This window comes from Capra hircus, chromosome 5, assembly GCF_001704415.2.
Source record: "Capra hircus breed San Clemente chromosome 5, ASM170441v1, whole genome shotgun sequence".
Classification (NCBI taxonomy): domain Eukaryota; kingdom Metazoa; phylum Chordata; class Mammalia; order Artiodactyla; family Bovidae; genus Capra; species Capra hircus.
Genome location: NC_030812.1, coordinates 102,959,100 through 102,974,105, shown reverse-complemented (window position 1 = coordinate 102,974,105; position 15,006 = coordinate 102,959,100). Strand labels below are relative to the sequence as shown.

Genomic DNA, 15,006 nt, shown 5'->3' with positions numbered 1-15,006 from the left:
GGTGGGCACCTGCAGCGGGTCACTCGGTCGTTACCACCCCCGACCCGGAGGGCAGCGCGCGAGGGTGACAGGCCGGACTGGGGGGCGGGTGGCGACTTCAGGGACGAGGGGAAGAGAGGAGGGAGCCCTGCGGAGCGAGGCAGAGCCGCCCGGTGCCCAGGGACCGAGGGCGCCCGCTGCGCGGCGGGTCGGCTGCCCGCGGGAGAGGGAGGAGCCAGCCCGCCGCCCCGCCCCCGCCCCGCCCCCGCACTCTCGGCCCGGCTCCGCGCAGCCCGGGTCCTGCGGGCCGCTCGGTCCCAGACCCGGCCCGGCCGCGGGGCGCGCATCGCCCGGGGAGTCGTCGTCGGAGACCGCGGGGCTGGCGGCGCGGGCAGCGGGCGCCGGGACACCTGCGGGCACAGGTGAGGGGCGGGAGGGCGGGGCGGGACGGGAGGCGGGGGGCGCGGGGCCCAGAGGAAGGGAAGCGGGTCAAAGCTCAGAAAGGACCCGAGGCTGCGGGGAGAGGGACTCGGAGCCCAAGGAGGGAGGGGTTATTGGGAGGCAAGGAACGCTGCTCTCCCCTGCTCACAAATCAGAGGAAAGGTAAGGGGAGGCGGAGCGGGGTTCCGGGGCCCACCTGGAGGCACACCAGCACTTGCTTAGGCGGTCTCTCCTCTCCAAGCCCCGCCCACCCAGAGAGCAGGGAGGCCTCTACGGAGCTTTAGGGGGAGGGGAGGGAGCCCCCCCGCGTGTCTCCCAGCCTCACCGAGGAGCTCCAGAGGCTGGCGAAACTAGACAGAGCCCGCTCCCTCTCTGCTCATCTCCAAGGCCAGAGGTCTAAGACCTGCCCATGGCCTCAGGGTCTAGGTAAGGGGTGGGGCGTTCCTTTAGGGGGTGTGTGTGTGTTACTCCGTCGTGTCCCACTCTTTGCGACCCCATGGACTGTATGTAGCCTGCCAGGTTCCTCTATCCATGGAATTCTCCAGGCAAGGATACTGGAATGGGTTGCCAGAGAGCAAATATTTCAGACTTTGAAGCTGCTGCAGTCGCTGTCATAGCTAGCAGGGAGGAAGTCACAACTGGCCAAGCAGGGAACGTGTCTTTGATCCCATAGTGTTTTCTTAGGGACATGGAAATTTGAGTTGAATATAATCTTCCTGTGTTGTTAACTATTCTTCTTCTTCATGATTTTATTTACTTTTTAAATTTATTCTTCTTTTGATTTTTCCAACTAATTAAACATGTAAAACAGCCATTCTTAGCTTGTGGGCTGTGCAAAAACAGGTGGCAGATCGGGATGTCTTCACCACCCCTGCCCACCTCCCCCACCCCGACAACTTCCCACCCACACCCCCACTCCTGTGTATTGGAGAAGGAAGGGTGTTGCTAGGGGCATTCCCCTCACCTGGGGGCACCCAGGAAGCAGGGACCTGTGACCCTTGCTCCTACTCTTTAGGATGTCAGCATCCTTTGAAGCCAGTGCAGGAACTGGTATCCCAAGTGTGCACATGTGAATGAGGGGATATGGTTCCAAGGGGCTTTCTGCCCAGCATGTGGGGGTGTACCCAACCCCACCAAGTCCTTGATGAGGCCACTGTACTCTCCCAACAAGCAAACTGGGCTCTCCCCTTCCCTTCTTCTTCTTCCCCTCCCCTCCACCTCTGTCTCCAGCCTAGCACCCTCCACTAACCAAGGCTGACCCTTTGATCCTTATATTCTCTCTGCAGCCTCAGGGGGTCCCTTTTCCCTGCACAGTGGAGTGATGAGCCTTTGCAGGTGACCCAGGAAAGAAGGGATGCAGGCCTTGGGTCCTCCCAATAAGAGTCCCCTCCAAGGGCTGGTGGCCTCCCGCATTGAGACCTATGGAGGCAGGTATCGGGCCTCGGTCGCGAGTCCTCCAGGCAATGTCTCTCCCCGAGGAGGTCTTTTGCTGGTGAGTCCGGGCCGTGCCCCAAAGGTGATCTGGGAGGGGCAGGCGGGAGGACACCCGGGCTTTCAAGTCTCTGTCCCCTTGCCAGGCCTTGGTGGCACTCTTCCAAGCCCACACCCCCGCCTTCTCTCCTGGATTGTGAGGGAGAGGACGGTTGTGTGGGGCCAGGGTCACGGGACTCCACATTCACCCCAGACAGAAGGAGCAGGTGAGGCAGAGAGCCAGGAGGGGCCAGGCCCTCGGTGCTGTTGGAGGCATGGAGCTAGGGGTGGGAGGTCACCAAACCCAGGATTCGGTGCCTCCCAGACTCCCGCCTTTACTAGGGAAGAGCTTGTGAGCGGCTCCTTGAGACCTGCCTTCCTCTGAGTCAGGCCTGGAGAAAGAGCAAAGGTTCAAGGTGTCCCTACTCTACAGGTGGGGAGGGGTGTGGGGGCCTGCCTGGCTCCACCCCCCTGGCTGGCCTCCAGCGCTGACCAAGGAAAGGGGCGTGGAGGCCCAGAGGCCTTTCCCTCAGCCTCCCTCCACCTTGAGGTCAATTCTGTTTCCAGCTGGGGATATCCCTCGTCTGACTGGAAGAGGGTTTGGCCATGGGACACCACTGAGGGCGGGAAGGGAGACTAGGAAGTCTATGGGGTGAGGCCACAGGCAGGTCAAGGAATGTGACCAGGCCTGCCCAGGAGGGACTGCTAGCCCAAGCCTCAACTTCTTCCACAGAAGGGCAGCCACTCCCAACAGGATGGGAGGGCACACATGTGCCCTCACCCCCACGTGCGTGGGTTGCAGAGTGCGTGTGCACCGGGCCCTGTGCACATACATGGCCAGAGTGTAGGGAGCACACGGGAGCTGGGGACACCGGGGCACACGCAGAGCCCAGTCACGTACGTGCCTCTGCGCCTGCTCTGCACGAGGCTGCTTGTACCCCCAGCCCCTCTGCCCTGCCCGACTGGCTCCTGCCCATCTAGGCAGCCTTCCTGGCAGCGGCCACTGTGACTCAGGGCCGGAGCGGCTCACAGTAAACTGGTTTTAGGGGAACGGTGAACCAGCCCAACTTGCAGGCAGGTGTAGGGGACGCTGTTCAGAGCTAAGCCGGGCCCCTCTCTGCCTCTCTGGGACCTCTGCGGGAAGGGGGCACACCCAGAGCTACCCCTGCTCTTCCTCCAGGATCCCAGCCGCCGACTCCTCCAGGGCTACGTCCCCTTCACCACGGGTTCTGGCCCGGCCCGACGCCTGTCTCCCCTGAGGCTTCGAGAACCAGAGCCCGAGAAGACACACGGGAGTCCCTTTGGGGTCGGGACACCTCACTCCCCCAAACTCAAGGTGAGAGGTCCCTCTCTTCACATCACTGAGCTCCCAGCCTGAGCTGAGATCAGAGCTGAGAACACCAGAGCCCCTCCAAGAAGCCAAGTGCAGCTCTGTCTAGAGATCCTCTCAAGGGAGCATCTCCCAGCCAGGCTGTCTCATAAGAATGTCCGCTTTACGGGCAGGTGTCCAAATATTCCTGGGACCGCTGGTTCCCTAAGCCGCCTTCGGGCCCCCTCCTGAAGGTCCCTCTGAAGGGGTCTGACTCAGGAGAGACCTGGAAGCTGTCTTTCTGACTAGGGAGCCCGGAGTCAGGGACCTCCCTGAAGACAAGGCACCTCTCCATACAGGTTCCAGCCTTGTGCTGACCCCTGTAATCCCAGCCAGGGTTGATCCTCCTCGCCCCTGCCAGGTCTGCGTGTCCCCACTCATGCTCAGGGCTGCTTGCCACCTCCCATTCACACACACACACACACACACACACACACACACACACACACACACGCATGTGATAACTTACAGTGAACGATGTCAGATTCATGATCTCTGAAGATTTAGTTTCAGGACCAGGGACCAGGCTTGATCACTCAAGAGCTTTTGTGTAGCAGAGTTTTATTAAAGTGAAAGGGGACAGAGAAAGCTTCTGACACAGACATCAGAAGGGGGATGGAGAGTGTCCCCTCCCTAGTCTTATCAGGGCCCTATAGAGTTTTACCAGGTCTACTCCCACAACATACATCTTAAATTAACAAGGTTAGAACTGATGGACTTCCCTGGTGGTTCAGACGGTAAAGCATCTGCCTACAATGCGGGAGACCTGGCTTCAATCCCTGGGTTGGGAAGATCTCCTGGAGAAGGAAATGGCAACCCACTCCAGTATTCTTGCCCGGAAAATCCCATGGACAGAGGAGCCTGGTAGGCTATAGTCCATGGGGTCGCAAAGAGTCGGACACGGCTGAGCAACTTCACTTTCACTTTCACCAGACTCACTCCCGCAACATGTCTTAAGATATCAAGATTAGTCAGAAGGTTCTTGTTAAGGGGAAACATGCCCTCAAGCAAGATACACTGTTATGTTGACTAAGACAAAACAATGTAAAAAGTTTGTCCTTTTCTCCTTGAGACCCCCAGACCCCTTTCTCCTTCTCGAGGGCTCTAGACTCCTTTCTCCTCAAGGGCCCCAGACTCCTTATCAACCCTCCTAAAGATGAGCTCTCTCACATACACGCATGCATGCACGCACGCAGCCCTTCATTGGCCGGGTGGTCCGGGTGCCAGGACGAATCCCCGCTTGGTGCCCCCAGGAAGTCACCAAGGCCCACGAGCTGCAGGTGAGGCTGCATACCTTCAGCATGTTTGGGATGCCCCGCCTGCCGCGGGAGGACCGGCAGCGCTGGGAGATCGGGGAGGGCAGCGAGAACAGCGTGGCCATCGAGAAGTCCTGGAAGGAGCTGGTGCCTGGGCACAAGGTGAGCCTGTCCGCGTGGGGTTCGAGACACACAACACACCCCCCTCACCTCTGACCCGGAGGAGGGAAAGGCCATGGGAAGTGAAGTCCGCGGGGAGAGCACTTGGAGCCATGTCACTGAAGCTTCAGATCCAGGCCCGACCACGTATTAGTGAGGCCGCGCCAGGCACTAGTGAGACCCCACTGGGTACTAGTGAGGCCCCACTGGATACTAGCAAGGCCCCGTCGGGTACCTGCGAGGCCCTGCCGGGTACTAGCGAGGCCCAGCCTCGTACTAGTGAGGCCCCGCCACGTACTAGTGAGACCTTGGACAAGACAACAAGCCTCTCTGTGCCTCTGTCGCCTCATGACATGAGGATGACAAACACCCACTCCACACTGGAAGACAGAGAAGGTTAAAGGCTGTCTAGGATGCAGATCCGGTAGCATTTAGCAGATGGCAGCAGCTGGTCTTGTCATCGTTCACCAGCCCCATCCCCACCCAGGAGATGAGCCGGGAGCTCTGCCACCAGCAGGAGGCCCTGTGGGAGCTACTGACTACGGAGCTTATCTACGTGCGGAAGCTCAAGATCATGACGGATGTGAGCCAGCCCCCACCCAGCCAGCGGCCCCAGCCCTGGCATCATCCCCCATCACCCAGACCAGAACAAGGCAGGGTTGTTGGAGAGGGAGGGGCAGGATACCGAGAGCCCCCTGCCCAGGGTCTTGGGAGAGAGGTTTGCGGTACTGAAGATGGGGGTGGGAATGCTGTGAAGGGTGAGGCTGGGGTCCGAGAGGAGGAGACCAGGCATTAAGACCCTCTCTCTTCCTGCATCCAGCTCCTAGCTGCGGGTTTGCTGAACTTGCAGCGCGTGGGTCTGCTGACGGAAGTGAGTGGGCACTCGGTGTGGGGCGGGGGGACAGATTGGTGTGGGTGGACTGAGCCCAGGGTCTGGGAGGGGGGGCAAGGTCACAGAGAACTGAATGCCGCTGCCCCATCTACTAGGACACCACCTTCCACCCTCTCCACTCCGCTTCTTGCTCCAGCCCCCCAACCCAGGCTCAGCTGGCCTGCCTGTCCGTGGCCCGTGCAGCCCGCGGGTCACCTGCCCAGACACACGGCTGAGTACCACCCCCTCCCCCAGGTGTCAGCTGAGACCCTGTTTGGAAACGTCCCCAGCCTGATTCGAGCCCACCGGAGCTTCTGGGAAGAGGTGCTGGGGCCCACCCTAGAGGAGACACGAGCCTCAGGCCAGCCTCTGGACCCGGTCAGCCTGCAGGACGGTTTCCTGACGGTGAGGAGGGGACAAGGGCCGCTTCCAGATGGGGTGGAACTGGGAGGGCCCCGAGGGGTCCTGTCCACAGGCCAAGACCTTGCCGCCAGAATCCTGCTGTGATTCAAGCGAGTCCAAAGACACTGCCCTTACCGCCAAATACCAGTTCATCTCCTGCCTTCATTTCACCAGTATGACCTCTGTTTCCAGGGCTCTTTGGGCTTCTGAACATCCCAGAGGCAACTGTCTCAGGGAAGGGCTACACACATCATGAAATCTGATGTCTGGGACAGAGATTCAGGGACAAGCATCAGGAAACAAGATGGGGGCCTTAGTGACTTGTCCCTTGGGAACCTGGCGGGAGGGGATATGAAAGACCACAGGGCACTGGCAAGCAAGAGGCTGGGGATCCAACCTCCGCCCAATTCCCCAGCCAGGGAAGCATGGCCTTGCACGGTTGGGTTGGGGTAGAGAGGTGGGGCACAGTCTCCTGGGGGCCTTCCGTGGGCCCCTTCTCCAGGGCAGGACTCTGGGCAAGCCTCAGGTCGCCACTCCACAGCTGGGCTGAAATGGGATCTACAGCGCCCTGACAACCGTCTGCGTCTGCTAAATTATTGATGGTGGGTGAAATCCAGAGCAGCGGGGCATGGCAGGGGCTGAGGATGGAGCTCAAAGGGTGGCAGCGGGTCAACCACTCAGGACCTCAACCCCTCCCTGGAGTCCAGGGAGAGGGGCTGGAAGTGGAGGAGAGTCTGGATTGGCAGGCACTGGAGGAAGGGTCTAGGCCAGGCTGCTCTGCGTGTTGTGTGGGGCTGGAGCCGGTATCTCATCCCACCTTCCCCTGCCTGCTCCCCGTCCCCACACTTGTCCCTCCAGTGCAGCCAGCGCTTCCAGCCGTACGTCCTATACTGCCTGCGAGTGAGGCAGACCATGGCCTACGCCCGGGAGCAGCAGGACCACAACCCTCTCTTCCACATCTTCGTGCAGGTGGGAGAGGAGTCGCTGGGGAAGGGGGAAGCGGTGGACCTTGGTCCAAGGCAGGAAGGTAGCCTACAGTCCCTCACCCCTGCCCCCCTTCCCTGGCAGTGGTGTGAGAAGCACAAGCGCTCAGGGAGGCAGATGCTGGGAGACCTGCTCATCAAGCCCCACCAGCGCATCACCAAGTACCCGCTGCTGCTCCAGGCTGTGCTCAAGAGGACCCCCAAGCCCCAGGCCCAGGAGGCCCTGACCGCCATGGTAGGACCGTCAGGACTGACCCCTGTGGGAGGAGGGGGCTGTCGGGGGCTGGTGTGTGGGGGCGCAGCTCCGGGAACCCTTGAGGTCTTCCTCGTGCGTATGTGCCCGTGTGGCGCTGATGTCCTCAGTGGGTGGGATGAACCGGCGAGGAGCTGAGCCGTCTTCCTCCGCATCCTTCCGCTCCTGCTCCCCCAGATCACAGCGATGGAGTCATTCCTGCGACACATCAACAAGCAGGTGCGCCAGGGCGAAGAGCAGGAGAGCTTGGTGGCTGCAGCCCGGCGCATCGGGCCCTACGAGGTGCTGGAGCCCTCCAGCGAGGAGGTGGAGAAGGTGAGAGAGACAGAGGGAAGCGGGCTTCTTGAAAGTAAGGCCCCCAGGCCGGGAGGGAGAGGGGCAGAGGTGCCAAGGGCTCTGTGTGTAGCCATCGTTCCTTGAGGTGGGGGGGGCGGGGGGGGCGGTGCTGGGGGTGGGGGCGGGCTTAGCGGGGTGAACCCGAGGCACTCCTCCAAGGGGCGGGGTTTCCATGCCCTCTCTGCTCTCTGCACCCTCAGAACCTGCGACAATTCTCCACCCTGGACCTGATGGCCCCCATGCTGGAGGTCGCTCCGGAGCACACCAGGCAGCTGCTGCTCGAGGGGCCCGCGCGTGTGAAGGAGGGACGTGAAGGGAAGGTGAGGAGCGGGGAGGATGGGAGGGAAGGGAAGAGGAAGAAAGGAGAGGCCCTGGAGCCAGGCTGGATCAGAGGCTGGAAATGGGAGGAGGGGGCTCTGTGTGTGTGTGTGTGTGTGTGTGTCCGTGTCTGAGTGTGTGTGTGTATATCCATGTCTGAGTGTCTGTGTGTCCTAGTGTGTCCATGTGTCTCTCTGTGTGTCTGTGTGTGTCTATGTCTGTGTTCTGTGTATGTGTGTCTGTGTCTGTATGTGTGTCCATTCCATGTGTATCTCTGTGTGTATCTTTGTGTGTGTGTCTGTGTGTGTGTTTATGTCTGTGTGTATCCATATGTCTCTCTCTGTGTGTCTTTGTGTGTCTATGTGTCTCTGCATCTGTGTGTGTCTTTGTGTGTGTCTGTGTGTTTGTGTATTTGTGTCTGTGTATGTGTGTGTCTGTGTATGTGTGTGTCTGCGTGTCCATATGTCTCTGTGTGTGTCTGTGTGTCTATATGTGTGTCTATGTCTGTGTGTGTGTGTCCGTTGTCTCTGTGTGTATCTGTGTGTGTGTCTATGTCTCTGTGTGTCCATATGTCTCTCTCTGTGTGTCTGTGTGTGTCTATGTCTGTGTGTGTGTCTATGTGTCTCTGTGTCTGTGTGTGTCTTTGTGTGTGTCTCCGTGTCTGTGTATTTGTGTCTGTGTGTGTCTGTGTGTGTATGTGTATGTGTGTGTGTTTGCGTGTCCATATGTCTCTGTGTGTGTCTGTGTGTCTATATGTGTGTCTATATCTGTGTGTGTCCGTTGTCTCTGTGTGTGTCTATATCTGTGTCCATATGTCTCTCTCTGTGTCTCTGTGTGTGTCTATGTCTGTATTCTATGTGTGTGTGTCTATGTGTGTGTGTCCGTGTGTCTCTGTGTGTATCTTTGCATGTGTCTATGTCTGTGTGTGTCCATATGTCTCTCTCTGTGTGTCTGTGTGTGTCTATGTCTGTATTCTATGTGTGTGTGTGTCTTTGTGTGTGTGTCCATATGTTTCTCTGTGTGTGTGTCTATCTCTGTGAGTGTGTCCATGTGTCTCTGTGTGTGTTGGGAAGAGGAGATGGTTCTGGCCTTGCTCTGCTGGTTGCTGTGACCCAAGTCAGCCACTTTCTCTCCTGTAAAGAGACGTGCCCACAAGGAGGGGCTCCCAGCTCTCAGTTCCTGCTGCTCTGTGTTGCCCGCACACCCATGCCTGACCCCTCTCTCTCCGCCCCTGCTCCAGCTGACCCCTGTCTCTCTCCTTGCACGCCCTTAGCTGGATGTATACCTGTTCCTGTTCTCCGATGTGCTCCTGGTGACCAAGCCCCCTCGCAAGGCGGACAAAGCCAAGGTTATCCGCCCGCCCCTCATGCTGGAGAAGCTTGTGTGCCGGCCACTCCGTGATCCCAGTAAGCCTCTCCTCTAGTCTGTCTCCCTTCCCATCGGCCACAGAAGCAGAGGTGGGATGGGGATCAGATAAGGTCCAGCCCTGGAAGCAGACCTTTTCCCGCCCCCAGGCAGCTTCCTGCTCATCTACCTCACTGAATTCCAGTGTGTCTCCAGTGCCCTCACCGTGCACTGTCCCAGCACTGCCGACCGGGCCCGGTGGCTGGAGAAGACCCAGCAGGCCCAGGTATGTGATGCTGGGCGTGGGGCTGGGGAGGGCCCTGGAGCTCGACACAAGAGGGGAGGATCAAGGAGAGGAGAGAGAAGCTAGGGGAGAAGCACTCAGCTTCAGAACAGAACTTCTGCCCCTCTGGTGTGCTCTCAGAGGAAGACACAGCCTTGACCATCCTTAAGAGCACAGAAGAAGGAGTTTCCTGGTGGTCCGATGGATAGGACTCTGCGCTTTCACTGCCAAGAGCATGGGTTCAGTCCCTGGTCTGGGAACTAAAATCCCACAAGCCATGGGACACGGCCGAAAAAAGAAAAGTATAAAAGAAAAAAGAGCCTAGAAAAAAGCTTTTGGCCAGCTTGGGTGCCCATCTCTGGGCCAGCCAAGACACACTTCCCTGAAGGTTTCGAGGCTGTGAAACAATTAACTGCTGAACTTGGGCTTCTAGTCAGCAGACAGGGCACCTGCTGCGTATGAAAGGCAAGGGGCTGGGGAATCAGAAAAGTATAAAATGACATTTCTGCCCTCACGGAATACACGCTACAGCCTATCTAGACGAATGAGTATACACGCGACAGAAGCATGTGGAAGGGACAGAGCAGTGTGGCTCACTCTGTCTGGGGGTTGTCTGGGGCAGGGACTGTGCAGAGGGTAGGGATGATGAGAAGGCTTCAAAAGGAGCTACTGTCTGAGCCCAGTTGGTGGATCTCTTGGGGCACGTTGGGGGAACGAGGTGGGTGGGAAAGACATCCCAGATGGAGAGCAGAGTGTGTGAAGGTCGGAAATCGGAAGCAGTTGTGTGTGTTAAGACCATCACCAGCCTAGTGGGCGGTGTTACCAGGGCATCCAGCACAAGGGCAGCAGTGCCCTGCCAGATCACATGGTCTCCAGATGCCATGCTCGGGGCACTTGAACTTTGTCCTGTAAATGACATAGAGCCCGTGAAAATGTTAACCCAGCGAGTGACCCTGGGCAGATTCCTGCAACAAAAACTAGAGGAGTTCTAAAGCAGCGAGACCCAAATGGAGCTATAGTTTTTAAAATATTTATCTATTTAGTTGGTTGGTTGGTTGGTTGTGCCAGTTCTTAGTTGTGGCATGGGGAATCTTTAGTTAGTTGCAGCATGTGAGTTCTAGTTCCCTGACCAGGGATTGAACCCAGATGCCCCCTGCATTGGGAGCATGGGGTCTTAGCCACTTGACCACCAACGAAGTTCCCCAAACGCAGCTGTGTTGGTTACCACTTGGTGCCTTAAAATGACAGAAATGTATTCCATCACAGTTCTGGAGGCTGGAAGTTGAAAATCAAGGTGTCCTCTCCAGGGCTCTAGGGGGCATCCTTCAATGCCTCCTCTAGCTCATAGGGGCTCCAAGTGTTCCCTAACCTTTGGCAGCATCACTCCACTCTCTGCCTCTGTCTTCACATGGTCCAGCTCTCTGTGTGTCTCTGTGTCCCAGTATCCCCCTCTTGTCTCTTAGACACTGCTCATTAGCCCCAAATCCAGGATGACCTCATCTTGAGATCCTTCACTTAGAATCTGTGCGCATCTGCAGAAACCCTTCTTCCGAACAAGGTCATCCACATTCACAAGTTCTGGGAGCCAGGACCTAGACCTGTCTGTCTGGGCCCACTATTCAACCCACTATGGGAGCAGAAGGGCTGAAGAAGAGGGAAGCAGACTTCCCTGGTGGTCCAGTGGTTGAGGAGTCACCTTGTAATGCGAGGGTTGTGGGTTCAGTCCCTGATCTGGGAATTAAGATCTCACATGCTGCAGGGTAACTGAGCCCGAGTGCCACAGTGAAAGATCTCGAATGACACAATAAAAATCCTTCATGCTGCAACTAAGACCTGACCCAGCCAAATAAATAAATAAACTTTTTTTCTTTTTAAAGAAGAGGGAAGATTTGAGTTGGACTTTAAGGATGGGAAGACCCCAGGCAGAAGACTCAAGGGAGAAATTGGGCTGGATTTATTTGTGGGGGACAGTAAGCATGCTTTCTGAGTCAGGAGGGAAGGGTTTAGTGTGGAGCCAGTGATGACAGGCCAAGTTCTACAGGGACCCCAGGGCCTGCAGAAGAGTGTGGACTGGATGAGTCTGAATTTAGTTAGCAGGTTGACACAAGAGTTGCCATAGATTCTTCAGCAAGGGAGGGCCACGGTGAAATCTGTCTGATCTTGAATTATTAGGTGGCCATGTGACAGGTGGACTGGGAGAGGGAGAGACTGGTGGCAGGAGACTTTCCGTACTAGTTTGGGTATGAAACATTGAGGTTGAGTGCCATGGCCTTAGGGACATGGTGCGAAAAAGAAGAAAGCAGCTAAAGAAGAAAGAAGAGACAGGTGAGCCTTAGGGAGACTAAGAGAAGCCTATATTGAATGCATGGTTCAGACCCCAGCTCTGCCTCTTGCTGACTGGGTGACCTTGGGGGAGTTATGAGGCTGATCTTCCATTTCTTCACCTGCAAAATGGACTTAAATAATAACAGTCCTTGTCTCACAGGGAAGATTCAAAGAAACCATTCAGATTAAGCAGGCAATGTGGTGGCAGCTCGTGGTAACTCAGATCCACAAGGACAATGGATGACTTGCTTGCAAGGTTCCTGTGTGAAAAGCTGCCTTGGCAAAGACAACAGAAAGGGAAACCTGTTTGTTTAGTTGCTGCTTCCTGGGTGGGGCAGGGCTGGGGTAGTGAGGTTTAGTTTGAAACAGAAGCCTTTGGAAATGAAGTCGTAGGGGACAGCCCAGTAGAGATCTCTTAGCAGTGCAAGTGAGCTCAGTCATGTCCGACTCTCTTTGCGACCCCAGGGACTGTAGCCTGCCAGGCTCCTCTGTCCATGGGATTTTCCAGGCAAGTGTACTGGGATGGGCCCCCATTTCCTTCTCTAGGGGATCTTCCCCACCCAGAGATGGAACCCACATCTCTTGCATCTTCTGCACTGGCAGGTGGATTCTTTACCACTGAGCCACCTGTAAAGCCCAGAGATCTCTTAAGGGCTTTGGGGGGTTTGTGGAAAAATGGAAACAGACTGGAGTTTAGGTGAGAGATAAGTATGAACTATGAAAGTTGCTAAGAGAGCAGATCCTAAAAAGTCCTTTTCTCAAGGAAAAAAAATGTTTGTAACAACATATGGTGATGGTTATTAACTAGACTCTTTGGGGATCATTTCGTAATGTTGGGTTAGGGCTAGGGTGGGGCTTCCCAGGTGAATCAGTGGTAGAGAATCCACCTGCCAATGCAGGAGATGCGAGAGATATAGTTTGGATCCCTGGGTCCCAAACATCAAGCAGGCTGCCCCAGCGCTGCCCTGACCCCAAGACCAGCTCCTCCCACCTCGTTTCCCTCACCACACTCAGGTCACAGGACCTGGCCTGGTGTGGTGGTCTCCTGCCCTCAGGAACCATCAGCCTGGCTCTGGCCAACATACCAAGTCTTGTGAGACTGCTGAGAATCCTCGCAGGAGACAGTGACTAGGAAGCCAGGGCGGGAAAATTGGAAATAGCCTGAGGTCATTTTCCTGTCTCTGTTCATCCGTTTCTCCAACTTGTCTCTCGTACAGACCCAGCTCCCCTTTACCTCCCTGTGTTTCTAGAGAGGCTTTGGGAAGGTCCTGGTGCCTAAGAGTTGCCGGTTCGTGTACTTCAAGTCTGCGTGGGGTGGGGCTGGAGTATATTCAAATTTTTTAATGGGCGTCAACCAATCAGAGTAGAGCTTGGGGGTGTGGTCGGCCCCGTGATGTACCAGATTTTACCTCTCAGCTGCTGGCCCTTGGGGAAGGAAGGCGTGAGGCTCAAGCTGGAACCACCAGCATGAAGTCCTTCGATATTTCCACAGTGATACGGCCATTTCAGTCTGTGCCGGTACCAGCGCTGCCTGCAGCCGCCGCCACCGCAGACTTTTTGCTAAACCTCCGCCTTTAGCCTCTCCAAGGGTTCCGCTGCCGCCTTTCCCTGCCACCAAGAGAAAAGTTGTCCTTGGATCATTCTTGACCCTTTACGGCTGCCCTTGAAAAATAGTGCAGTTATTGAATTAGGACTCACAAAGGCTTCTACCTGTGTGGCCTGGTTCAACTCCACTCATCTTTCTGAGTCTTGTTTTCTCATCTGTAAAATGGGCTAACATCCATGCTTCCACCCTGCCAGGTGGTGTATCCAATATCCATATGCATGTAGGAGGGCTTTATGAACAACTTCTCAGACATCACTCTTTTATTCTGATGGTGCCCGTAGGAAAATGCTAAGGAGGACAAAATGTGGTATATCCTCTTTCCATTCCTCTTGGAACGATGTTGCTCTCATCTCTGAGGGACAGCAGAGTCCTCCGCCCAGGACAAAGCATACCCCTGCCCATCCTGCACGTAGGAGGAAGAGTAACCTGAAGATCCAGCATCATTCAGAGCAATTATGCCACTATCACCACCAATCAGGAAGGGCTTCTTGAAGGAAAAAAGCAAACAAGAGAGAGGGCTTGCCAAGGGGGCATGAGAGGCAGGAAGAATGGTACAGCTTGGGAAAGGGCACTTCTGTTCCCCCACCTACCCCCAGGACCAGCTCAAGAGCTCAAATCTTCCACTCCAGTACTCTTGCCTGGAAAATCCCATGGACAGAGGAGGCTGCAGTCCATGGGGTCGATACTAGTCGGACATGACTGAGCGACTTCACTTTCACTTTTCACTTGCATGCATTGGAGAAGGAAATGGCAACCCACTCCAGTGTTCTTGCCTGGAGAATCCCAGGGACGGGGGAGCCTGGTGGGCCACCGTCTATGGGGTCGCACAGAGTCAGACACGACTGAAGCGACTTAGCATTAGCAGCAATAGCATTTGGACGTTACTCAATAAACAGAAGGAAACCAGTCAAGGTTTGTGAATGGAGATATTACTTGACTAAACATTACTTTTATGAATGTAATCTTTTATATTGCTGTCAGAAGCTTTTGAGTCCAAGAGAGATGGATATATGAAAACCAGTTAGATAGTTATTGTAGTAATCTAATTATGAGTCCATAAGCCCATAGATGTGAACAAGAATGGAGAAGAAACGACAAGTGCAAGAGATACTATGTGGAAAAACTGGACATGATTCGTTGATGGCCAAGGAGAGAAAAGGAAAAAGTAAAGATAATTTTGTGTCCTGTGGTCACAGGCCTCCAGGTCATGGCACAATTTCCCTAGGATTTTTTCACCAGCTTCCAAACTGAGGGCAGAAATGTATATAGAGAGAACAGGTGGGTTAGACTAGAGAAAGACAGCTAAGTAGGCCTTGAAACACTGTGTATGTTAGCTATTATTGTTTATATAGTTTAAAGATTGCATGGCTGGTGCACTGGGATGACCCAGATGGATGGGATGGGCAGGGAGGTGGGAAGAGGGTTCAGGGTGGGGAACACATTGTAAACCCATGGCTGATTCATATCAATGTATGGCAAAACCCACTACAATATTGTAAAGTAATTAGCCTCCAACTAAAATAAAAAAAAAAAAAAAAAGAGCTCAAATCTTGGCTCCATCCCACTTTCCCAAGGCATGACCTTGGTAGTTACTTAACCTCAGAGTCTCTG

At 55.5% G+C, this 15,006-nt stretch overlaps 1 protein-coding gene across 2 annotated transcripts in view; it reads left to right on the top strand.

The window, feature by feature from the left end:
* Nucleotides 265-15,006, top strand: part of PLEKHG6 (pleckstrin homology and RhoGEF domain containing G6) — a 17,754-nt gene continuing 3,012 nt past the window's right edge. The window contains exons 1-13 of one of the 2 annotated variants that reach the window (XM_018048603.1): nt 265-401; nt 1,707-1,912; nt 3,071-3,226; nt 4,513-4,677; nt 5,162-5,257; nt 5,495-5,545; nt 5,801-5,950; nt 6,806-6,916; nt 7,016-7,165; nt 7,361-7,498; nt 7,720-7,839; nt 9,111-9,243; nt 9,352-9,467. In XM_018048603.1, coding sequence (XP_017904092.1) covers nt 1,775-1,912; nt 3,071-3,226; nt 4,513-4,677; nt 5,162-5,257; nt 5,495-5,545; nt 5,801-5,950; nt 6,806-6,916; nt 7,016-7,165; nt 7,361-7,498; nt 7,720-7,839; nt 9,111-9,243; nt 9,352-9,467 — 1,524 coding nt within the window. In that variant the 5' untranslated portion in view covers nt 265-401; nt 1,707-1,774. Of the gene's footprint in view, nt 402-1,706; nt 1,913-3,070; nt 3,227-4,512; nt 4,678-5,145; nt 5,258-5,494; nt 5,546-5,800; nt 5,951-6,805; nt 6,917-7,015; nt 7,166-7,360; nt 7,499-7,719; nt 7,840-9,110; nt 9,244-9,351; nt 9,468-15,006 lie in introns of those variants that run through there. The other variant, XM_018048604.1, reaches the window with a different exon arrangement.